The 18,026-nt window shown below is 37.0% G+C and overlaps 1 protein-coding gene and 1 long non-coding RNA gene across 3 annotated transcripts in view; one reads left to right on the top strand and one right to left on the bottom strand.

The window, feature by feature from the left end:
• The window catches only part of EDIL3 (EGF like repeats and discoidin domains 3), a 386,556-nt gene extending 383,066 nt beyond the window's left edge, over nucleotides 1–3,490 (bottom strand). Inside the window, exon 1 of one of the 2 annotated variants that reach the window (XM_081053539.1) lies at nucleotides 2,874–3,490. In XM_081053539.1, the coding sequence (XP_080909665.1) occupies nucleotides 2,874–2,940 (67 nt within the window). In that variant the 5' untranslated portion in view covers nucleotides 2,941–3,490. The remainder of the gene's footprint in view (nucleotides 1–2,873) is intronic. The other variant, XM_081053538.1, reaches the window with a different exon arrangement.
• Nucleotides 1,568–9,260, top strand: LOC308499713. The gene is made up of 5 exons (XR_013993633.1): nucleotides 1,568–2,444; nucleotides 3,621–3,769; nucleotides 4,439–4,753; nucleotides 6,824–6,928; nucleotides 7,977–9,260. It is a non-coding gene; the product is annotated as an uncharacterized lncRNA (long non-coding RNA).
• Nucleotides 9,261–18,026: the final 8,766 nt, after the last annotated feature.

Raw genomic sequence — 18,026 nt, 5'->3', positions numbered from 1 at the left:
GAACCTGAAGTTAGCACTTATTTTTAAAGTATAAAATTAATGGTCACGTAAATTTGTGTAACGTTTTTTTAAAAACTTAAAAACCTGTTTTTCAGCATCAATATTACTACACTAATCAGAGAAGCATCGTGATGCTATTTCAAGTGAGATTTTTTCGGGTACTAATTTATTTTCACGTAGAATTAACTGAAAATTGCCATTCACTAAAAAAAAAAAAAAAAAGAAAGAAACGCAAATGCCAATGATTCTGATTCATAGTATTTAGGACATGTCTAGACAGTTTTAGACAGTGCCATTTGCTCAAAGATTTCAGGCACGAACTGCAGGCACAGGAACATATTGCATAAGATGTCACGTGCTTGCTGCAACTGTATGCATGTTATTGGATTTTTTAGAGCAACCCATAATGATGAATAATTTAAGAGTTAATAAAATATTCAATCTGATCCATTGGTTTAATTTTAAAATAAAAATGACTAATAAAAGGAATTACAGGTTCTTATCAAATCCCAGGCATTAATTAATGCATGGAAATTGCAACCCACACAGGGAAACACCAATTTTTAAAAGACTTACATTAGATAAACGATGTGTGTGAGGGTGTGGGTGTGCGTAAGTGAAAGTCTGTGTTAACACTGGTTTCAATAAGTTTGCTCAAAGTTTAATTGTTTGGAGCTGTCATGCAAGCTGCACTCTGCCTTCTGCAGGGCTGAGAGAGAATAAATTAGAAAGGTGCAAGTTTAACAAAAATTGCTCCTGTAAGATGTTCTGTGTTTTTCTAAAGCCCTCTTTCCCTTTGAGACAGACAGAGAGAGAGAGAGAGAGAGAGAGAGAGAGAGAGAGAGAGAGAGAACACTACCGAAGAATATGGAGTACATAGTTGCCCGAGCATCGTCTAGCCGCCTGAATGGGGAGGCTAGGCAACCTCAGCATGGTTTATTTGAGTGGAGGAGTAAGCTATGCCCTAGGCATAGGTATCTTTAAGAAGCTGAGGTCCTAGCTGCAGAGAGCCAGGACTCATCTCTCCGGAGCCCCTGCAACCAGACCCAGCAATGGTAGCACCCCTACACATGCTAAACGCACCATCTCCTCCTCCACCCTGCCGCCCTCCACCTTGGGGCGGGGACAGATGGTGGTGGTGGCGGTACCACAGTGTAGGTGCCTGTGAGTGGGTGTGTGTTTTCCTGTTTGGGGTGGGAACAGAAGCTGGGAAGGGAGGAAGAGAGGGGACGGCCTGCAGTTCTCCCCTCCCCGTTCTAGCTAAGGGATCAAAGTGCAGAAAAAATCAGGATGGAAAATAAGAGAAAGGAAAAAATATCAGTGGTGGGAGTGCTGCTTTTTTCCCATATCGCTGTGGAACTCAGCCGAGCAACTACAGAGCCATTACCATTCCTTAACCTTCAGTGGAGTGGGCTGCCTCTGCCTGATCCCTAGAAGGGCACTTTGTAAAGGCAGACGAGATACACACCTACACACAAGCCTACAAGCTGGGGAAAATAGCCACACTCCGGGGGAGGGCGGGGGGAGGGGGGGAGGCCTAGCAAAGGAGAAGCCATGGATCCCTATGGCAGAGCAGCAAGGGCATGTGACCAGGACACCAGGCTTCTTGGGCAAACAGTAGCCAAAGAGTACAAAAATTTTCCCGTGAAACAGATGGATGGGTGTATGCATGGATGGTGCAGAATATTCATGCACTGTCTAATCTCAAATGGATTCTAGTCAACGCATTTTTTAACTCAACTACCCATTTCTAGAGGCACAGCGTTTTAAATCCTGTAGTGCCCTCAGCTCTCCACTTGAAGCAGCCTGCGGAACCTTTAGAAGAGCAGAAGGGGTGCAGACCCCCTTGTGCGACGTCCCCAGAGCCCCTGCCCTTTTCTGGTGCCAACTTCAACCACCACCAGCGCAGAGACGGGGCCAGCACCAGGGATCGCATTGACAAGCCACCCTTCCCAAAGGACCTGGAAGTCGTCTGTGGAACTCGGCAGGATAGTCGCTAAAGTCCTCTATTTTTTGACAGGCTGGTTTATTTCACACAAGTCATGGAAAGCAGCACCAGACCAGATCTTACAACTTTTCCGCTCTTGGGTGGGAGTGCGAGAGTGGTCTCGCACTGCACCGTTCCCTATTTCCAAGAGTTACACTGATACCCTAACATATAACATATATACACTAACGGAGTGCTGAGAAAAGCTTGAGGCCCCTTGGGTTAGAGGAGAGACAAATTCCCAGGGCTCTTCTGTAACCGTTGCTGTGAGTCCCGGAGCGGGGAGCGGAGGAAAGCCCAACCAACTTGTCAGACCCGTCTCCATCTCACCCACCGCCAAAACTCCCAGCGCCGGGTTTGGATTTGCAAACCTCTCAGCCAGCCCCTGGAGCGGAAGCACCGCACCCTGGGGCAGACAGTTCTGCGGCTCTCCAGCATCTTCGCCTTTCAACTAACGGTAGGTGACACCTCAGCAAGCTTGCTTCCTCGGCTCCAGCCCCCACGAAAGGTCCGCGGGTGCCGGGTGCCGGTGGCGGGCTTCCCCAGCACTGCCCAGGGAGGGTTCGAGCTGCGACCTGGTGGTCCAGCGAGCTGCAGAATCTCTAGTTGCCAAGAACACAGTTCCCTCCTGCCGCCCCTCTGTCCACATCTTTCCTTGATCTCACCCCAGAACCCCAAACCCCATTCCCCGCTTAGCCCCGCTCACTCGCTCTGACTTCCGGAGCACTTTTGGGGGAACCCGGGGCGTGCCATCTCCTCCGTGCCTCCCGCAGCGCTCGCTAGCCCTGGCCGCCCGGGGGACTACCTCCAGCCCCCTGCAAGGTGTTTCCCAGGGGACTCCCTGACTGTCCCGCACCCAGCGGCGCGGCCCGCCCCGCCGCCTCACCTTTGCAGAATTGGGGGACACTGAGGCTGAGCCCGACCAAAAGCCAAGTGGCCACCGAGCGCTTCATGATCCCTTCTCCCGGACGTGACCCGGACTGGTCAGGGGTCGAAGCCGAGGGCAGTGTCGCTAAGGTGGCACCTCAGGATAACGGCAGACCCCGCCCAACAGTGAATGCAGAAAGACGTCTTCTTCCCGCAGCGCTTCCTTAAACAAATTCTTGAAGAGGGTGAGAAAGAGTGGTGACTAAAGAGAGGAATCTCTTTTCTCCTTTTGCCTGCGCTCCGGCGCCAGGAGGTGGGCGAGCTCCCGGGAGCCGCTGGCGGCTCAGCCTCTGCTGCAAGCGGGTCCTGGCGGAGGCTGGGCGGGCAGGGCGGGGCGCGGGCTCCCGCGGCAGCTCCGGGTCACCCGCGCTGGAGGACCCGCAGACGCACACTGGGCTAGCCGCTAGCGCCCCTCTCTCCTCCGAGGCTGCCGGGCTTCTGACTTAGAGAACAATGAAGCGTGAGCCGGCGGGGAGGGAGCCGGCGGCGGGGAGTGCACTGTGTACAAACAGAGGCAGCGTGCGTGTGAGCCGAAGCCTGGCAGGCGCTCTCCCCAGCGCCTGCCTCCCCCTCCCCAAGGCCTCCCTCGCATTCCCTCCCTCCCGCCCGCCCTTCCTCCTTCCCTCCCTCCCACAGTCTCTCTCTCTCTCTCTCTCTCTCTCTCTCTCTCTCTCTCTCTCTCTCTCTCTCTCTCTCTCTCTCTCAGAAGTGGCTCCTTCTGCTGGAAGAGAAAAGGGAGACATCTGCAGCCACACCCTGGCACCTGCCACCACCTTCTGAAGTTCCTACATTCCTACGTTACCTGTACCTTTTCCATACGTGCCAGAGACACTGGAGTTAAGGGAAGCACCTTTGGTATGTGAGATTCTCTTAGTTTCCAGCATTGGCTTTATAAATAACCACGTTAAGGATTCCCCCTGAAGTCCCGTTCTCACTATAGCCAGAAAAAGAAGTTAGATTTTGAAAAGTGGCTTACTCTTGGGGCACGAAGCTGTGTGACAGACAGAAGCCTGCAAAGTGAACTGTGCTGGATTCTCAGGAAATGCACCCTAGTCAGCAGCCACACTGTAATCAGCTAAAACGGGGCTACTCTACTCTTCTGTCTGCACCTTAGTTAACTTTGGGCTGGGGAGAGAGGGTTGTGGGCTCATCTGCTCACTGGGGCAAAAAGGCGAAGACATAGGGGAAGCGAATAGGAGACATGGTTCTCATTAAAAAGGACATCTGTTTCAGATGAGAAATAGTGGGGTGGGCTTGCGGGCCCTGCAAGAAAACAGAAGGCAAAGAGAGATTCCTGCAGCATCACTGAAGTGGATCAAATTACCCTGCTACCCACCGAAACAATATAAATGGACTGGTTTTTGCAGTGAAAGTGGCTGAACCAATATACAGCCCATGGCTTACAATAGTGCTTTCTCCTCTGTTTTTCCGTTAGAATGATTGCTTAGTGTACATGGTTTCAATTTCCACAGTTACAGGTACCAAAATGAAACAGTTTCTTTCTTTCTTTTTTTTTCCTTCTAGAGAGGGAGGGAGAAAGAGAGACAGAAACACAGACAGAAAAATTGAAGGAAACATCCTTGAAGACAAGGATACCTAAGAGAGGGCGCTTGGTTATGCAATTTCATCTACTTTTGCTTCTTTTGAGTCTTTTAAACTTCATTTCTACCTTCCTTTGGGAATTTGAAGTGGAACCAAGGATGCAAGGCCAATGGAAAATGGAAAAGTAATACTGCTTTGGAGAAGTTAAAGTATTGTACCATTGACCAAAAAAAAAAAAAAAAAAAAAACAAACAAACAAAAAAAAAAACACAGCAACAAAAGTTATTTCAAAACCAGGTGTGTTCAGATCTCATGTTTGCTGGGACGCTACAAGAACTTTTTTTTTTTTTAAATGACTTTGTTAAGGGAAAGAGGGAGAACCATTTTATTTACTGTCTATTTTCATGCTTAAAGTCACAGATATTAAAATAAGACATCATTGCCCAGAGATGTAGTAAAGAAGTTTTAAACAATCAAATTCCAACTTCCTGGCACATCATTATTACTTAATTTTAAAAGTGTGCTTTCAGTCATGCTGTGGCATGTCTACCGTAAAGTGCTTCTTTATTTTATTGAAATGAGATGTTTAGTATTAGTTTTAAGGTATTATTTCTAAAGGATGGTACTCAAACTCAAAATGTAAAATCAAAGACCAGTGTCTCTGTGATGAGATATTATTTTCCTTTTTAATTCCCTGTTTATTTCCATTTTTCTGGTAATATATGACCTTAAAAGCATGTTAGGAACTTGAATAATTTTTTTGGAACAGTGTATGTTACTAAATTTTATTATTGCTTTAATTTAAATTCTTTTAGAAAAACTACATTAAAATGCATATTATATCACCAAACACCTGGAGTTGTAAATATAAATATGCCATTTTGTATTACCTGGTAGATGACTTGTAAAATGTTGCCAGTTTACTACCTCTACTTCCTGAAGTCCCATTTCCAATCTAAATTTGATACATACCCTTAGACCCATAGCTCCCTGTGCTTAGCTACTTCTTCCTTCTTTCCCCCCTTTATTGATAATGATCTTGTACCAATAAGCCTTTCATTTTGAAGGTTTCAGGCACTTTACCTAATTTACATTTATAGGACTAATTTCACTCTAATTCACATATAGCCTCTTCAGAAGTGTAATACACAAAATGTTTGTTACAAAACCAAAAGAAATAGATTTATTTTAAAACAAGATAAAGTAAAAGGATGAAATTCTGTTATGAATCTTTTACCTCACATAAAGTGCTAATGGACCTTTACCAATTACATATGATCCAGCCTACAGTTTTAAAGCTTGTCCAAATATGTATCTAATGTGCCAAAAATTAATTTATACATCTCTTGAAGACAGCACTTCTTAAACTGTAGGCTTACTTTTTATTTACTGTAGGCTTACTTTCTCGAAGAATGTAAATAGATTTCCGGGAAAAAGAAATTCTTCCATGGTCAAACAATTTTGAGAAACATTGCATATCAAAGCAGCATCTTAAAGCTTCATGTTAGCATATGAAAACTTTGAAAGGACCTACAAAAGTGTTTAAGAAACTTTTCCAAAAATATTTAATCCAGAATTTGGAAAACGTTTCTTTTTTCACTAGGACAAGCATATATTAACACCTATTAACATATTGTAGGTTTTGTGCTACAAGAGAAAGAACTTGGAAAATGTTGCCAGAAAATAAAGCAGAATGAAGTATCAGCAAAACTAACAAAAACAGGATTATGGAAAATATACTGGTTTTCAAAAATTATCCTTTTTGGCTCAAGGTTTGCATTCTGGAGTAGAACATACCTAAATTGGAGTACTGCCCCTATCATTATAACTCTTTTAACATAGGCAAGCCAATTAATTGCCAAACCTCAGTACCCTCATCTATGACATAGAGTTATTAAGAGTTCGAAATTCATTGTGATAGGCTAGTGTGGTCACAGAAGGGCCTAGCCAGGGAGTGGGTACACAGTGATGGTGATGATGATGATGATGATGAGATGAGGGGGAGAAGAAGGGGGAGAAAATGAATAAGAAGACAGTAATCACATATGGAATTCCAAAAGAATTTTTCTCAATAGCTGATCATCTCTATTCCCCATCCACCACTCCCATTAAATCATGTGGAAAAATTCAAACTCACCTTCTAGTATGTCAAGCAACAAACAAAATTAAATACAGTGATTCTTAACATTTCTGTAATTATTGATTTTTATAAATCAACTAGATATAAGAAGAGTCAGATTATGTGATCAAATTATACTCAATACTATTAATTTTTACCATTTTGCATTGAAAGACTACATTTTGCACTTCAAGAACCTTGTTTTCTTTAATTTCCAAAACGCCCCTGGAATACAATTTTGATTTCAGCCTTGTGAGATGAAAAGCAGAAAATCCAGTCAAGCCCACCTGGACTGCTGATCTACAGAACTGTCAGCTAATAAATTGGTGTCGTCTTAAACTATGAAATTTGAGGTAAGTTGTTAAGCAGAAAGAGAAAACTAATAAAGTAGGTCACTATTATTATCCTCTTTTTAGAGAGAAAGAGTAAGGCATAGATTGGTTAGGAAAATTGCCCTCAGTCAATCTCAAGCTAGTAAGCAGTGCAGCCAGTGATTGAACCTAAACAGTTTGAATCCAGAGCCCGCTACACACTACTGGCAACGTTTAGGGAGGGTCAACCATGTGCTAAGCACTAATGCATTTTTACATTTTACATATTGCTTCACTAAATCATCCCAACAAGCTTTATGAGGTAAATGTTATTATTATTTCCATTTAACAACAGAGAAAACCAAGGATTAAAATATTGAAGTAAACTGTCCAAGATTAAGGCAGCAGTGAGGGATGGAGCCAGGATTGGAGCCAGGATATAAGCCCTGCTTCAATTCCGGGAGTGATTTTCATACCCATTATGTTGTATCTTTGATTTAGACAATCCTCTAACTTATTTTATGCATATATACATGTATATTTTCAATCGAAGTAACTATAATTGTGATTGTCATTTTTTTAGTACAGTCTGCATTTTCTCTGACCTTCTTGATTTATAATTTTAGAGTATACTTTGCTTAGATGTAGAGTTCTAAGAACATTGTAAAATTATCTTATATATTTGAGTGACACACAACACTTTTTTCTTCATTCTCCATAAACACCAAGCTCGTCCTTTCCTCCAACCCTCTGCTTATACTGTTATGCTCATCTGAAATGACCTCTTACATCTACTGCTAGCTGAATCCCTATATCTCCATGAGACCTCTCCAGCACAACAGAATCATGATTAGAATTAACACTTTTTATTTTTCTCTAATTCTTTCCTTGGTGTTAACCTTATCTTTGCAAATAATTGTAAACGGCTCTTGCCACATAGATAACTGCATGCCTTAGACATAGCTGAGTGTTACGTGTTAAACTTTTGCAGTCTTCCCGCTATGAACACTAAGGAAAGTTAATTTTTAAGATGACATATTGTATACCAAATTCCTAGTTCCGAGTATTTTCCTGTTTGTTTCCCTGATAGATGCTGGTTCCAGAAAATATGCACGGCCATTACATAAGAGTAAGCCTTTGCCTTCAGAGTCTGACCCTGGTAAGAGAAATCTCTTGTGCCTCTAATTCCTTCCCTCGTTTTCCACCCAACCTATTTCAATGATTTAGTTTTTAGTTCCCCAAACTATTTTGAATAATCAATACTGCACATAATAAAAGTTCAAAGGTACAAGTGGTACAGAGAAATAAAAGTTTCCTTTTTAGTGACATCCTCTCCTTACACAGGGTTGCCTCCACTGGTCCAATTGCTGGCAGTTAGTAGCTATTGCTGTGTGACCAGAAAAGGTGTATATATACATACACACCATAAACAAACACACACACACACACACACACACACACACATATATATATACACACGTGTTTGTTTATGGTGTGTGCGTATGTATATACATACATACACATGTATATGACCATATACATACATTCACATGTATATGACCATATACATACATTCACATGTATATGACCATATACATACGTACATACACATGTATATGTATATATATATTCATATATACATGTGTGTATATAGTGTAAATGTATACACTATATACATTTGTGTGTGTACATAATTTTCACAAAATTACTAAATTATATAAACATTACACGTTTGGTTTTTTCACAAAAGTTTGAACATATCTGAAATTGTATCAAGGGCAGCATAGTGTTTGTGCAATGTGAATCTCTTTTAATAGACATTTAAGTTGTTTACAACCTTTGGGCATTGCAAACAATGTTGCAAGGGACACACATTTTGCACATGTTTGCAAAATAAACTCTTTAGAATAGATTGCTTAAAACGGCATTGTTGGTTGAGGGTATGTACATTTAGAATTGTGGTAGATATTGCCATATTGCTACTTATAAAAGATGTATGAATTCATCCTTCCACCTACAATGCATCAGAGAGCTTGTCTCCCTACATTGTGGCCAATATATGTTTATAATTTTTGGTCTTGTCAATCTTGTAGATGAAACTGGCATCGCGTGAATATCTCTTATTATTAATGGATTCTAGCAACTTACTTTTTACATATTTAAAAATAATTTATATTTCCTTTATGTTACTTTTATGTTATGACATTTCATATCTTTTGCTCTTTTTTCTACTGGATTGCTGACCTTTTTCTTTATTGGTAGGAATTCTGTATATACCAAAGAAATTAGACCATTGTGCTGCACATTTATGTCAAAATATTTGTCCAGCTAATTTACAGCTGTTTTGATTTTGCTGTGCTAAAATGTTTTGTATTTGGAGTGATTAAATTTATTCATCTTTGCTTTATGGTTTCTAGAGATTTTTTTTGTTTTGTGTTGTTTTGCTAAGATAGGCTCTTACTATTCTAAATAATAGTATATAAGAATAGTAAGAGCCTATCTTACTTATAGTAAGATAATAGTTTATAAACGTATTCTCATATATTTTCTTGTAGTACTTTTATTTGTATTATGGGTTTCATGTGTGCATTACAATTTGTATCCCTATTAATTATTGTTGTTTACAAATGTTTTCAGTAACTGCTAGGATAAAATACTCTCATCTACTTCTTTTAAAAACAATATTCCCTGGCGAATGTTGGACATTTATGTTTTTCCCCATGTGAACTTTAGAATGAGCTTGTCTAGTTGAAATAGTAATAGACATATTTATAATACTAGTATTCCTATTTACACATTCAAGTTTTCATGTATGTCCTCTTATTGGTTTCTACTTACATATTTTGTCTTTTCATGTACCCATCTAAATGCAGTGTTTTCCTATTATATTTTGTATCTGGCTGTTTTATGTTTATAAGTCTATTTGTGTGTGTGTGTGTGTGTGTGTGTGCGCGCGCGCGCGTATGCTAATGTTACATCTAGTCACTTCATCAAAGTCTTTTACTGTTTATATGAGTTTCTCAGTTGATTCTTTTGGTTTTTCTAGATATACAATTATATTATCTGCAAATATTAGTTTTGCCTCCTCTTTCCAAATTTTCAACTGCTTTTCCCCACCAAATTGTTATAACTGCTGCCAAATAAATAATAAATAAATGGACACACTTGTATTGTTTCTGACTCTAATAGGACCAGTCTAGTCATCCGTTGTGGACATAGCACATGTCCTCTGGCTTCCTGAGTCCCGTGCAGGAATTTCAGTAATTTTCTATATACCAGCGTTTGTTCAAAAAATAACTTTAAGGAGTGAAGCTATCACTTTCAGTGTAGAAAGGAAATGAGCGCTCATAAATGTACAGAATAGGAGATAAAAACATATTTTCTTTAGCAGGAAAGACAGAGACACCTGTGAGGATTCATCAGGAGTGGATGATATAAACTTTGAGGTTGCATTTGACAGAAAACTGAATCTCAGTGTCTTCTGACCTAAAATAATAAAATTTTCTTTTACATCCACCATAGCAGCTATTTAAATGTGTGATTAACTGGGGAAATGATATATTATACCAGTTCAAAGGACAATATTGGACTATTTCCCTCTTTGTCTAGTTTTCAGTGACATTTCCCTCTTTTTCTCCAATTATAGCATTGCTGAAAATTGAGACAGAGATTTATTTATTTCAAATATATAAGACTGTTGGTTTGACACATCAAGTATAGTAATTGACCAAAGATAAACGAAACATGGAGAAAAATGTTTCAGCTATCCCAAAGCAAATGACAAAGATTATGAATACGCAAGATCCTCTTTGATTTTCCTGGTTCCAAAATGGTCTTCAACTTGAAAACTTTGTCAATAAAAAATAGTTTGCTTTTCATAATCACTCTCATTTTAAAAATTTGAAACTGCAAATGGATTATATTTTAATGTATGGTATTTTGGCAAGTGCAATTTAAAATATGGTTTGTTTCTTCAGCCATAAAAAGAATAACATTTAATTAAATGTTTAATGTTGACATTGATTTTCTTACATCTGTCTATAAATAAAATACTACTAGCACATTTTCCTTTACATAGTAATTTTTAATATTTCACTAAAATAAAATATGCATGCCTTATAACACAGTTATGATTTGTCTGAAAGTATTATTGTATTAGCATAATTTGAAATATTTGATTAATGTTTTAAACTCATACTTTTTCCATACAAACCAATACAAAACCATAGTGCCTGTATTTAAAATTGGAAGGATGAAAGAAATGGCATAGTCCTCACCTACAAGGAAATTATAATATCTTGACCTTATGTTTTTGAGAGTGACCAAAACAAAAATAAAAATTTAAACCAAGAGATTTTTAATAAAGTTTTCAAAATATAATGACAGCATGCCTTCTTTGCTTTATTTGATGATCCTGGGGATGATTTATAGGGAAGTTTTCATTTAAAAAAAATTATAAAACATGTAAATAAGACTGTGAAGCAAAATTGCACCTTTGCTTCAATACATCCTTAGAGAATTCAGTTTGATTTCAATAATCGTTTTTTAAAGCATATACACAGATGCAATTTGATTTGTAATGCAATTAGTGATCTGAAGTATAATGAAATGGGCATTTTGAACTGGAAAGCTGCAGCTTATATAGTAAAACCCATTGGAATGTGAGCCTTCACTCATCCAACCAACAAACAAAATTGAAAAAAAAGTTTATTTAGCTGAATTATTATTTACCATTTTGTTGAAGATATGTATTCCTGAATGCTCACTGCAAAACAAGTCATGAAAAAAATTAACATGAATTTGAAAGCACGGATTATTAATATAAATTCATTATTTTTTAAATGACAAATTTCGAGAATACTTTAACTGGCAAATTGGACATGAGTAAGTTAAAAGTGCATCCAAATGGAAGATAGGTACCCTTGCCAAAAAGTTTTAAAATTGCATTTGTCTACTTTTGGAAATAAAATTAACAGTGACATTGATACGTAAACTATTTTGTAGTCCTCCTATCTAGGAGGAAAAGAGTCATCATAGTGAGTAGGCTGAGGGGTAGAACTGTTTCCATTGCTGCCTACCATGATCTGACTCAGCTGAAAACACCCCTGTATTATTTTAATATTTTCCTTTCCTCTATTAAATAATGTGTCACTCTGGGCTATGAGGCAGACTGGTGATTCATTTCTGTGCAAGATACTGCCTGGGGACCTTGAGCAATAACTAAAAATACCAGAGAGTTTTCTCCTTAGAAGAGCCTTCGTTTTGATAACAAGTGCATAGACTACTGATCCACAGCGTTTAGTCAGTGCACTTTAAATAAAGGGAGTTGCTACGCCCTTTAGCGTTTAAATATTTTAACCACAGTAAAATCTTTTATTGCTTTGTCTGCTTTATATTCTACGTATGTTTTTATTATTATTATATTTCTTTTAGCTTTTTAATTTTTTTTTTCCAATGCAGAAGAATAATTTTATGAGTCCTCTGAATTGCTTACATTCCTAACAAGGGAGATGGACAGCTCTTTTGCTTCTCATTAGTTCTGTAAAATTCCTTTTAATGCTATAAAACAGGTCTCTTTTTTCAGTCCCAGGTGGCACCCCTGCCCTAAAAGGCAGTCCCATGGAGGAAGAGCATAGCAGGGAGTTTAAATCATTGTTTCTGGCAGCTCTGGGACTGCTAGCTGAGGATTCGTTCCCACGGGAGCAATAAGCACCAACTCACAGACAGCTCAGGGCAATGACGGGAGTATTGGTGCTTCCTAATTTCTAGTACCATTCAGTCCTTAATACACGAATTCATGAATTAAAGATACCTTTCTGACAGTGACCAAGCCTTCCATTTAGTCTATAGTACCGGGTGAAAAGAAAATTGGAAGTCATCATAATGTGTTTTGTTTTATTTACTTTACTAGTTGCATTGATTAGCACTTCCAAAACACATCTAAATAACTCAGTGGTATGAACTGCCAGTAGCATTCCAGCCCAACTGAAACGCCAGAGGTGTGCAAGCAGGAGAAACCTATAGAAGCATATCATAAGATGGCTAGTCTCTGCCTCCTGCAGGACTCTAAGTATCTGAATCTGAGAAGGAAAATATATCTGTCCGTGTAAATCTTTACAAAGGATAATGAATCGGTCCCTAAGTCCATTTAAACAATTTTGTGGTGAAGACATCTAGCAATGGAAGACAATTTCTAGGTTGATTTTTGTATTTTCTTTAAAAACAGGCAAAGTATTAGGTTGGTGCAAAAGTAATTGTGGTTTAAAGGTTAAAAAAAATTGCAAAAACCGCAATTACTTTTGCACTAACCTAACAGAAAAGGAAGGTGGGGTAATTTTACTAACAAATATCACCCCAATAAATTAAAAAAAAAAAAAAAAAAAAAGAAAAGGAAGGTGCGGCTGGTATGGGGGTGGGGGAGAATGCACTGATGTCTTCCTAGGAAGGACAATGAGAAGTATTCCTCTCTAAGGTTAAGGATATCCTAATGGATAAATGCTGATACCTGGATAACTGGAGCCCAGAGTACACACTGTATTGGGAGAAGTGAGCCAGGGAGGTGGGGTGGCACGGTCCTGCAAGGGTTGGAAATGGAATGCTCAGCTGAAGTTGGGAAGACAACTACCTGGATAGCATATTATAGGAAGCAGAAGCCTCAGTGTCCAGGACACTACTTCAACCATAAGAGAACTTAAGAAAATCAGAAGTGGGGATTGCCTGCTTTTCACTTGCATTTTGAATATTTAAGATTGTATGAATTATTTTGTGCTTATTAAACTTCCTTCTACGAAATAAATCTCTATTACAAATGTTTACAAAAAGGAGTGTTGGTTGTCCAGTATAAATGTTTTCCTAAACTTTATTTCACCATTGCTATATCGAGAGAAGTGTGATTCTCTTAGAAAAAAATGGCCAAATATACTATGAGGATATCTCTTAGCATGAACAAGGAGCTGTTTTTCATCAACGAGCTACCTCACAAAATTAGACCTACGTAAAGGATCTAAACATTGTGTCTTATTTTCCTTTTTTGGTTCATCACCTAATAAGTTTTATCAATTAAAATTTCCGATCAATCTGTGTCTTCAATCTGCTGAGATAAAGGCACGAGAAGCACTGCCAGCTCTTCTGTAACTCTGTACTATTTTCCTCTTCTTTTACTCGGGGCTCTATTTAAGTTTCCTCAGGCAGTTTGCATTGATTCTCACCCTCAGTTAATCTCCCTTGCCAGTAGTGGAATCTACTCATGGAACATCCAGTCATTCATTTTCTCTTTCATGCATTCCGAAAAATATTTATTTATCAAATGCTATGTTTCAGATATTCTACTAAACACCAGATATTATACTTTAAACCACCGAATTTAAAGACTATGAAGTGCTAAGATAAACACTTTTATTTTTAATTAGTGCTATTGTACAGGCCAAATATTCTAGTAACTTCTTAGTCTTGACTAAATTGACCAGCATATAGCCCCATACTCCACATATACTGTACACCCATAATATTGGTCTGCCAAGAGTACACATCTACTTGAATTCAACAGATACGGGAATCCATTTAGTCCCATACACAGCAGAAAGAACAGGTTCATAAGGAAATCAGAGCTCAGGTTAATCCTGGTAAATCTCTGTGAACATCTAGCTAATGTATTATTTAAAATGAAAATTCGTACTAAATGCCTACTGTCCTGAGGCAAGCCACATTCAGGAGTAAAGTGGACCTAGTAGAAAACAATAAGGGGTGGTAACAAATTATGAAATGCATGCCAGATCTAAAGGGTACAGCAGCTACCCACTACAGTCAATTGTTGCCTTGTGGGATTGTGGGCCCAGCATGGCCAGACCCCGATTTTTCAACACCTGACATTTCCCAGGTTTTAACATGCAGGGAGGTGTAAGTCAACATTTATGCAAATCAAATAAAGTAAGCATACTATTTTGAAAATTAAAAAAAAAAAAAATCCATTTGAAAAATAGACTAAAATAAATTAAAAACAGATAAGCAACTTAATTAGCTTTACTATCAAACCATATAAAAACAGAAAATTTTATGTCAGTATTTTAGTCTAATTTTTGGAGTAGTAAAACAATTAATGAAAACAATGAAAGAGGTTAGAGACAAATTTAAAAAAAATTCTGCACATTAAAAAACTCATAAAAGTAATTAAAAGGTAAATATCAAAGCAGGAAGAATACTTCCCAGTGATGATTGACTCCTATATACCACTATTGTGAATGTTAATTGCATCTACTTTCTAAGAAGCAATTTGGCAATATAGATGAGGGACCTAAAAACAAAACAAAACAAAACAAACAAACAACAAAAAAAACATATATATATATATGTATATACATATATATATATATACATATATATATATAAACTTTGATCTAGTAAAATTATTTCTAAGCATTATTTCTAAGTATCCTACGGAGTTCATTTAATATAGTTTTACATAGGATGATAATTCAGGTACAAGGGTGGTTATTCTCTAATATTTATTATATCAAGTGTAAGACACATTACATTTATTATATCAAATATTCAAAACAAGTTAAATATCCAGCATTAAGTAAAGGTTAAATAATCTTAACCAATTCAATAAAAATATTTAGTTTTGTGCTCTTCATGACATGATGGTTTTAATTGATTTTTAAGACTTAAGGTAAATATTCATGTTTAATCTATATTTTTTTAAATGCTAGAAAAATTCACCATAATCCATCAATACTTCTTAATGACTGGTAATATTTTAGAATATATCTTTCCAGAACATATCTAAATGTATACGAAGAGTATATATGTATATATTACATTTATCTCCCTTCTCCCTCCCTTTCTATATTCATCCTCTTTTCTCTCTCATTGATTATACATTAAACAATGTATCATTTATATATTTTTGGTTCACTACATATTTAAAGGTTATTTTTAAATGGTTATATAACGATCCTTTGTATGACAAATACAACACAATCATACAATCCAATATTGATTGATATTTAGGTTGTCTGCAGTTTTTATTGTTGTTGATTATGTTGCTATCATAGAAAATGCTCTAACAAACAGTCTGGTAAGTATGTCTTTATAAACTCTAGCAATCATTTCTCTAGGAAAGATTTTTAGTTGAAACGTTGCTGGGTGAAACACATGCTTATTTTAAATTCTAATAGGTACTCATATTATCTGGGAAATTTGTTCCAAGTTAATCCACCAGCAGTGTACCAGAGTACCTATTTTCCTCAACAATACTAGGTAATGAACAGACTTTTTGAGTTACGTAAAAGTGATAGTAAAAAAAAAAATCTCATTTTGTGTTACCCTACTAGTGAGGTTAAGCATCTCCATTTGTTTTTTTACCTATAATTTTTGTCTTACCTGAATTACCTATTTATATATATTCATAATATATTTCTTATTATGAGACTTGTTTTTTTTCACATAATTTCATAGATTTAAATTAATACAATTCAGATATAATGTTTTCTTAAATGTTTCTCAACATTCAGTTTTTTTCTTTTAATTTTGTTGAACAGAAGTTCTAAATATTTTATGCAGTTAATCACTCTTTTCATTTATGTTTACTATTATATCCTCATGGGGATAAAATGAAGTGAGAAAATGCAGACTATTAAATTTTACTCCTGATCCTTGTATATTTTATATAGTGATATATTCATATGTATATATATTTTGATTATCAAATACGCATATATTAAAAGGAAACAATATATGTATACAAGCTTTCTTTTGCACACATTCACTATTTAAAACCACTTATAAGAACTTATATTATATTCATATTTAGAAGAAACAATGAAACGTATTTTCTGCTTTAGAAGTAAACTGACAATTATCCAGACATTATCATTTTGTCACATGCCCTTGCATCTTTCCAACCCAAACAAATCTTCCGAAAGCCTCTTACCTACTATAGGAGATTAACAATGCCCGTTTATCTGAAAAATACTTTAGTTTTTTTGCTACATTCTCTAGCTGTGCATTTTAGCACTTAATCATGTTTCCTTCATATATGAAATAAGAGAGGGATGTAGTCAATTTTTCCTTTTTGCTTGCACTGAGTGCTAGGAATAGATCCAGATATTATGGGACCTGAGGCTTGTACAACATAGTTGGCCTTCATCATGTAAGATTTGTATTATTATTTTATTTATACCAAAAATGAAAAAAAAATACAAAGCTATAAATAAAAGAATAAGATACATAAGTGAACATTCATTTAGAGTGACAAAGATTATGTTTAAATCTTAAAAGCTAAGATATAGTTCAATATTTTGAGCATCACAAGATAAAATATTTTAATTATTAATAGACTGGCACATGCCTGATATTGTGTCTCTTTTTTGTACATATTTTTGAAGAACTTATTAATTTAAGAATAATTTTTAAATATTAGTTTCTATAGAAAACAGAAAAATAGTTTGATCTTTTCTCTAGCATCATTAATTAAAAGAAACTTAAATTAATAGTTTAATTAAGTTTTTTTAACATATCACAACTCCTAGTCAGTAATGTCTGAAACTTTCAGAATCAGTATTAAGGTTCATAAAACTTAATCAACTTTCTTTTATAAACAAGGTGTAACACTTCAGGGAGTGTTCCACAGACTAGATCTCTGGCTCTATATTTGTTAAAACATGTGTCTCTTCTACTTGATCCATGTATAGTTGGTGCTCATTATCTCCATAAGGTCTAGTCCTATATTTTGCTGTCACAGCCCTGGGCTAGTCAGGCTAGTAAGTGGTGGTAATACTCATGGAATAATTGTTAAACTACTACAGTGAGCAGTTACTTGCTATAGGTAAAAGTGACTGCAAGTCATGTAAATATATGCCACTAAACCCAAAGTGAATGTACCCTTAACTCAAAATTTTCAGTCAGATCCTCAAAATTCCCACGGTCTCTCCAATGCCACCTCTCACAAAGTGTTGACAAAGGAAGAGTTGGAAAGAAACAATGGTTAAAAACCTTCTTTTTTCAAACTTTTCAAAATAATATGACCAGGTGAGCACATTGTCGGGTTTCTCCCTGAACTTTGGAAGGAGCTGGTATGATACAAATGAGAGTCTCTGAAACTTAATTTTCTCTAGCATCAAGTTAAATCTGACTCTATTGA

This window comes from Rhinolophus hipposideros, assembly GCF_964194185.1.
Source record: "Rhinolophus hipposideros genome assembly, chromosome: 7".
Taxonomy (NCBI): Eukaryota; Metazoa; Chordata; class Mammalia; order Chiroptera; family Rhinolophidae; genus Rhinolophus; species Rhinolophus hipposideros.
This window is presented reverse-complemented; position numbering and strand designations above follow the sequence as displayed.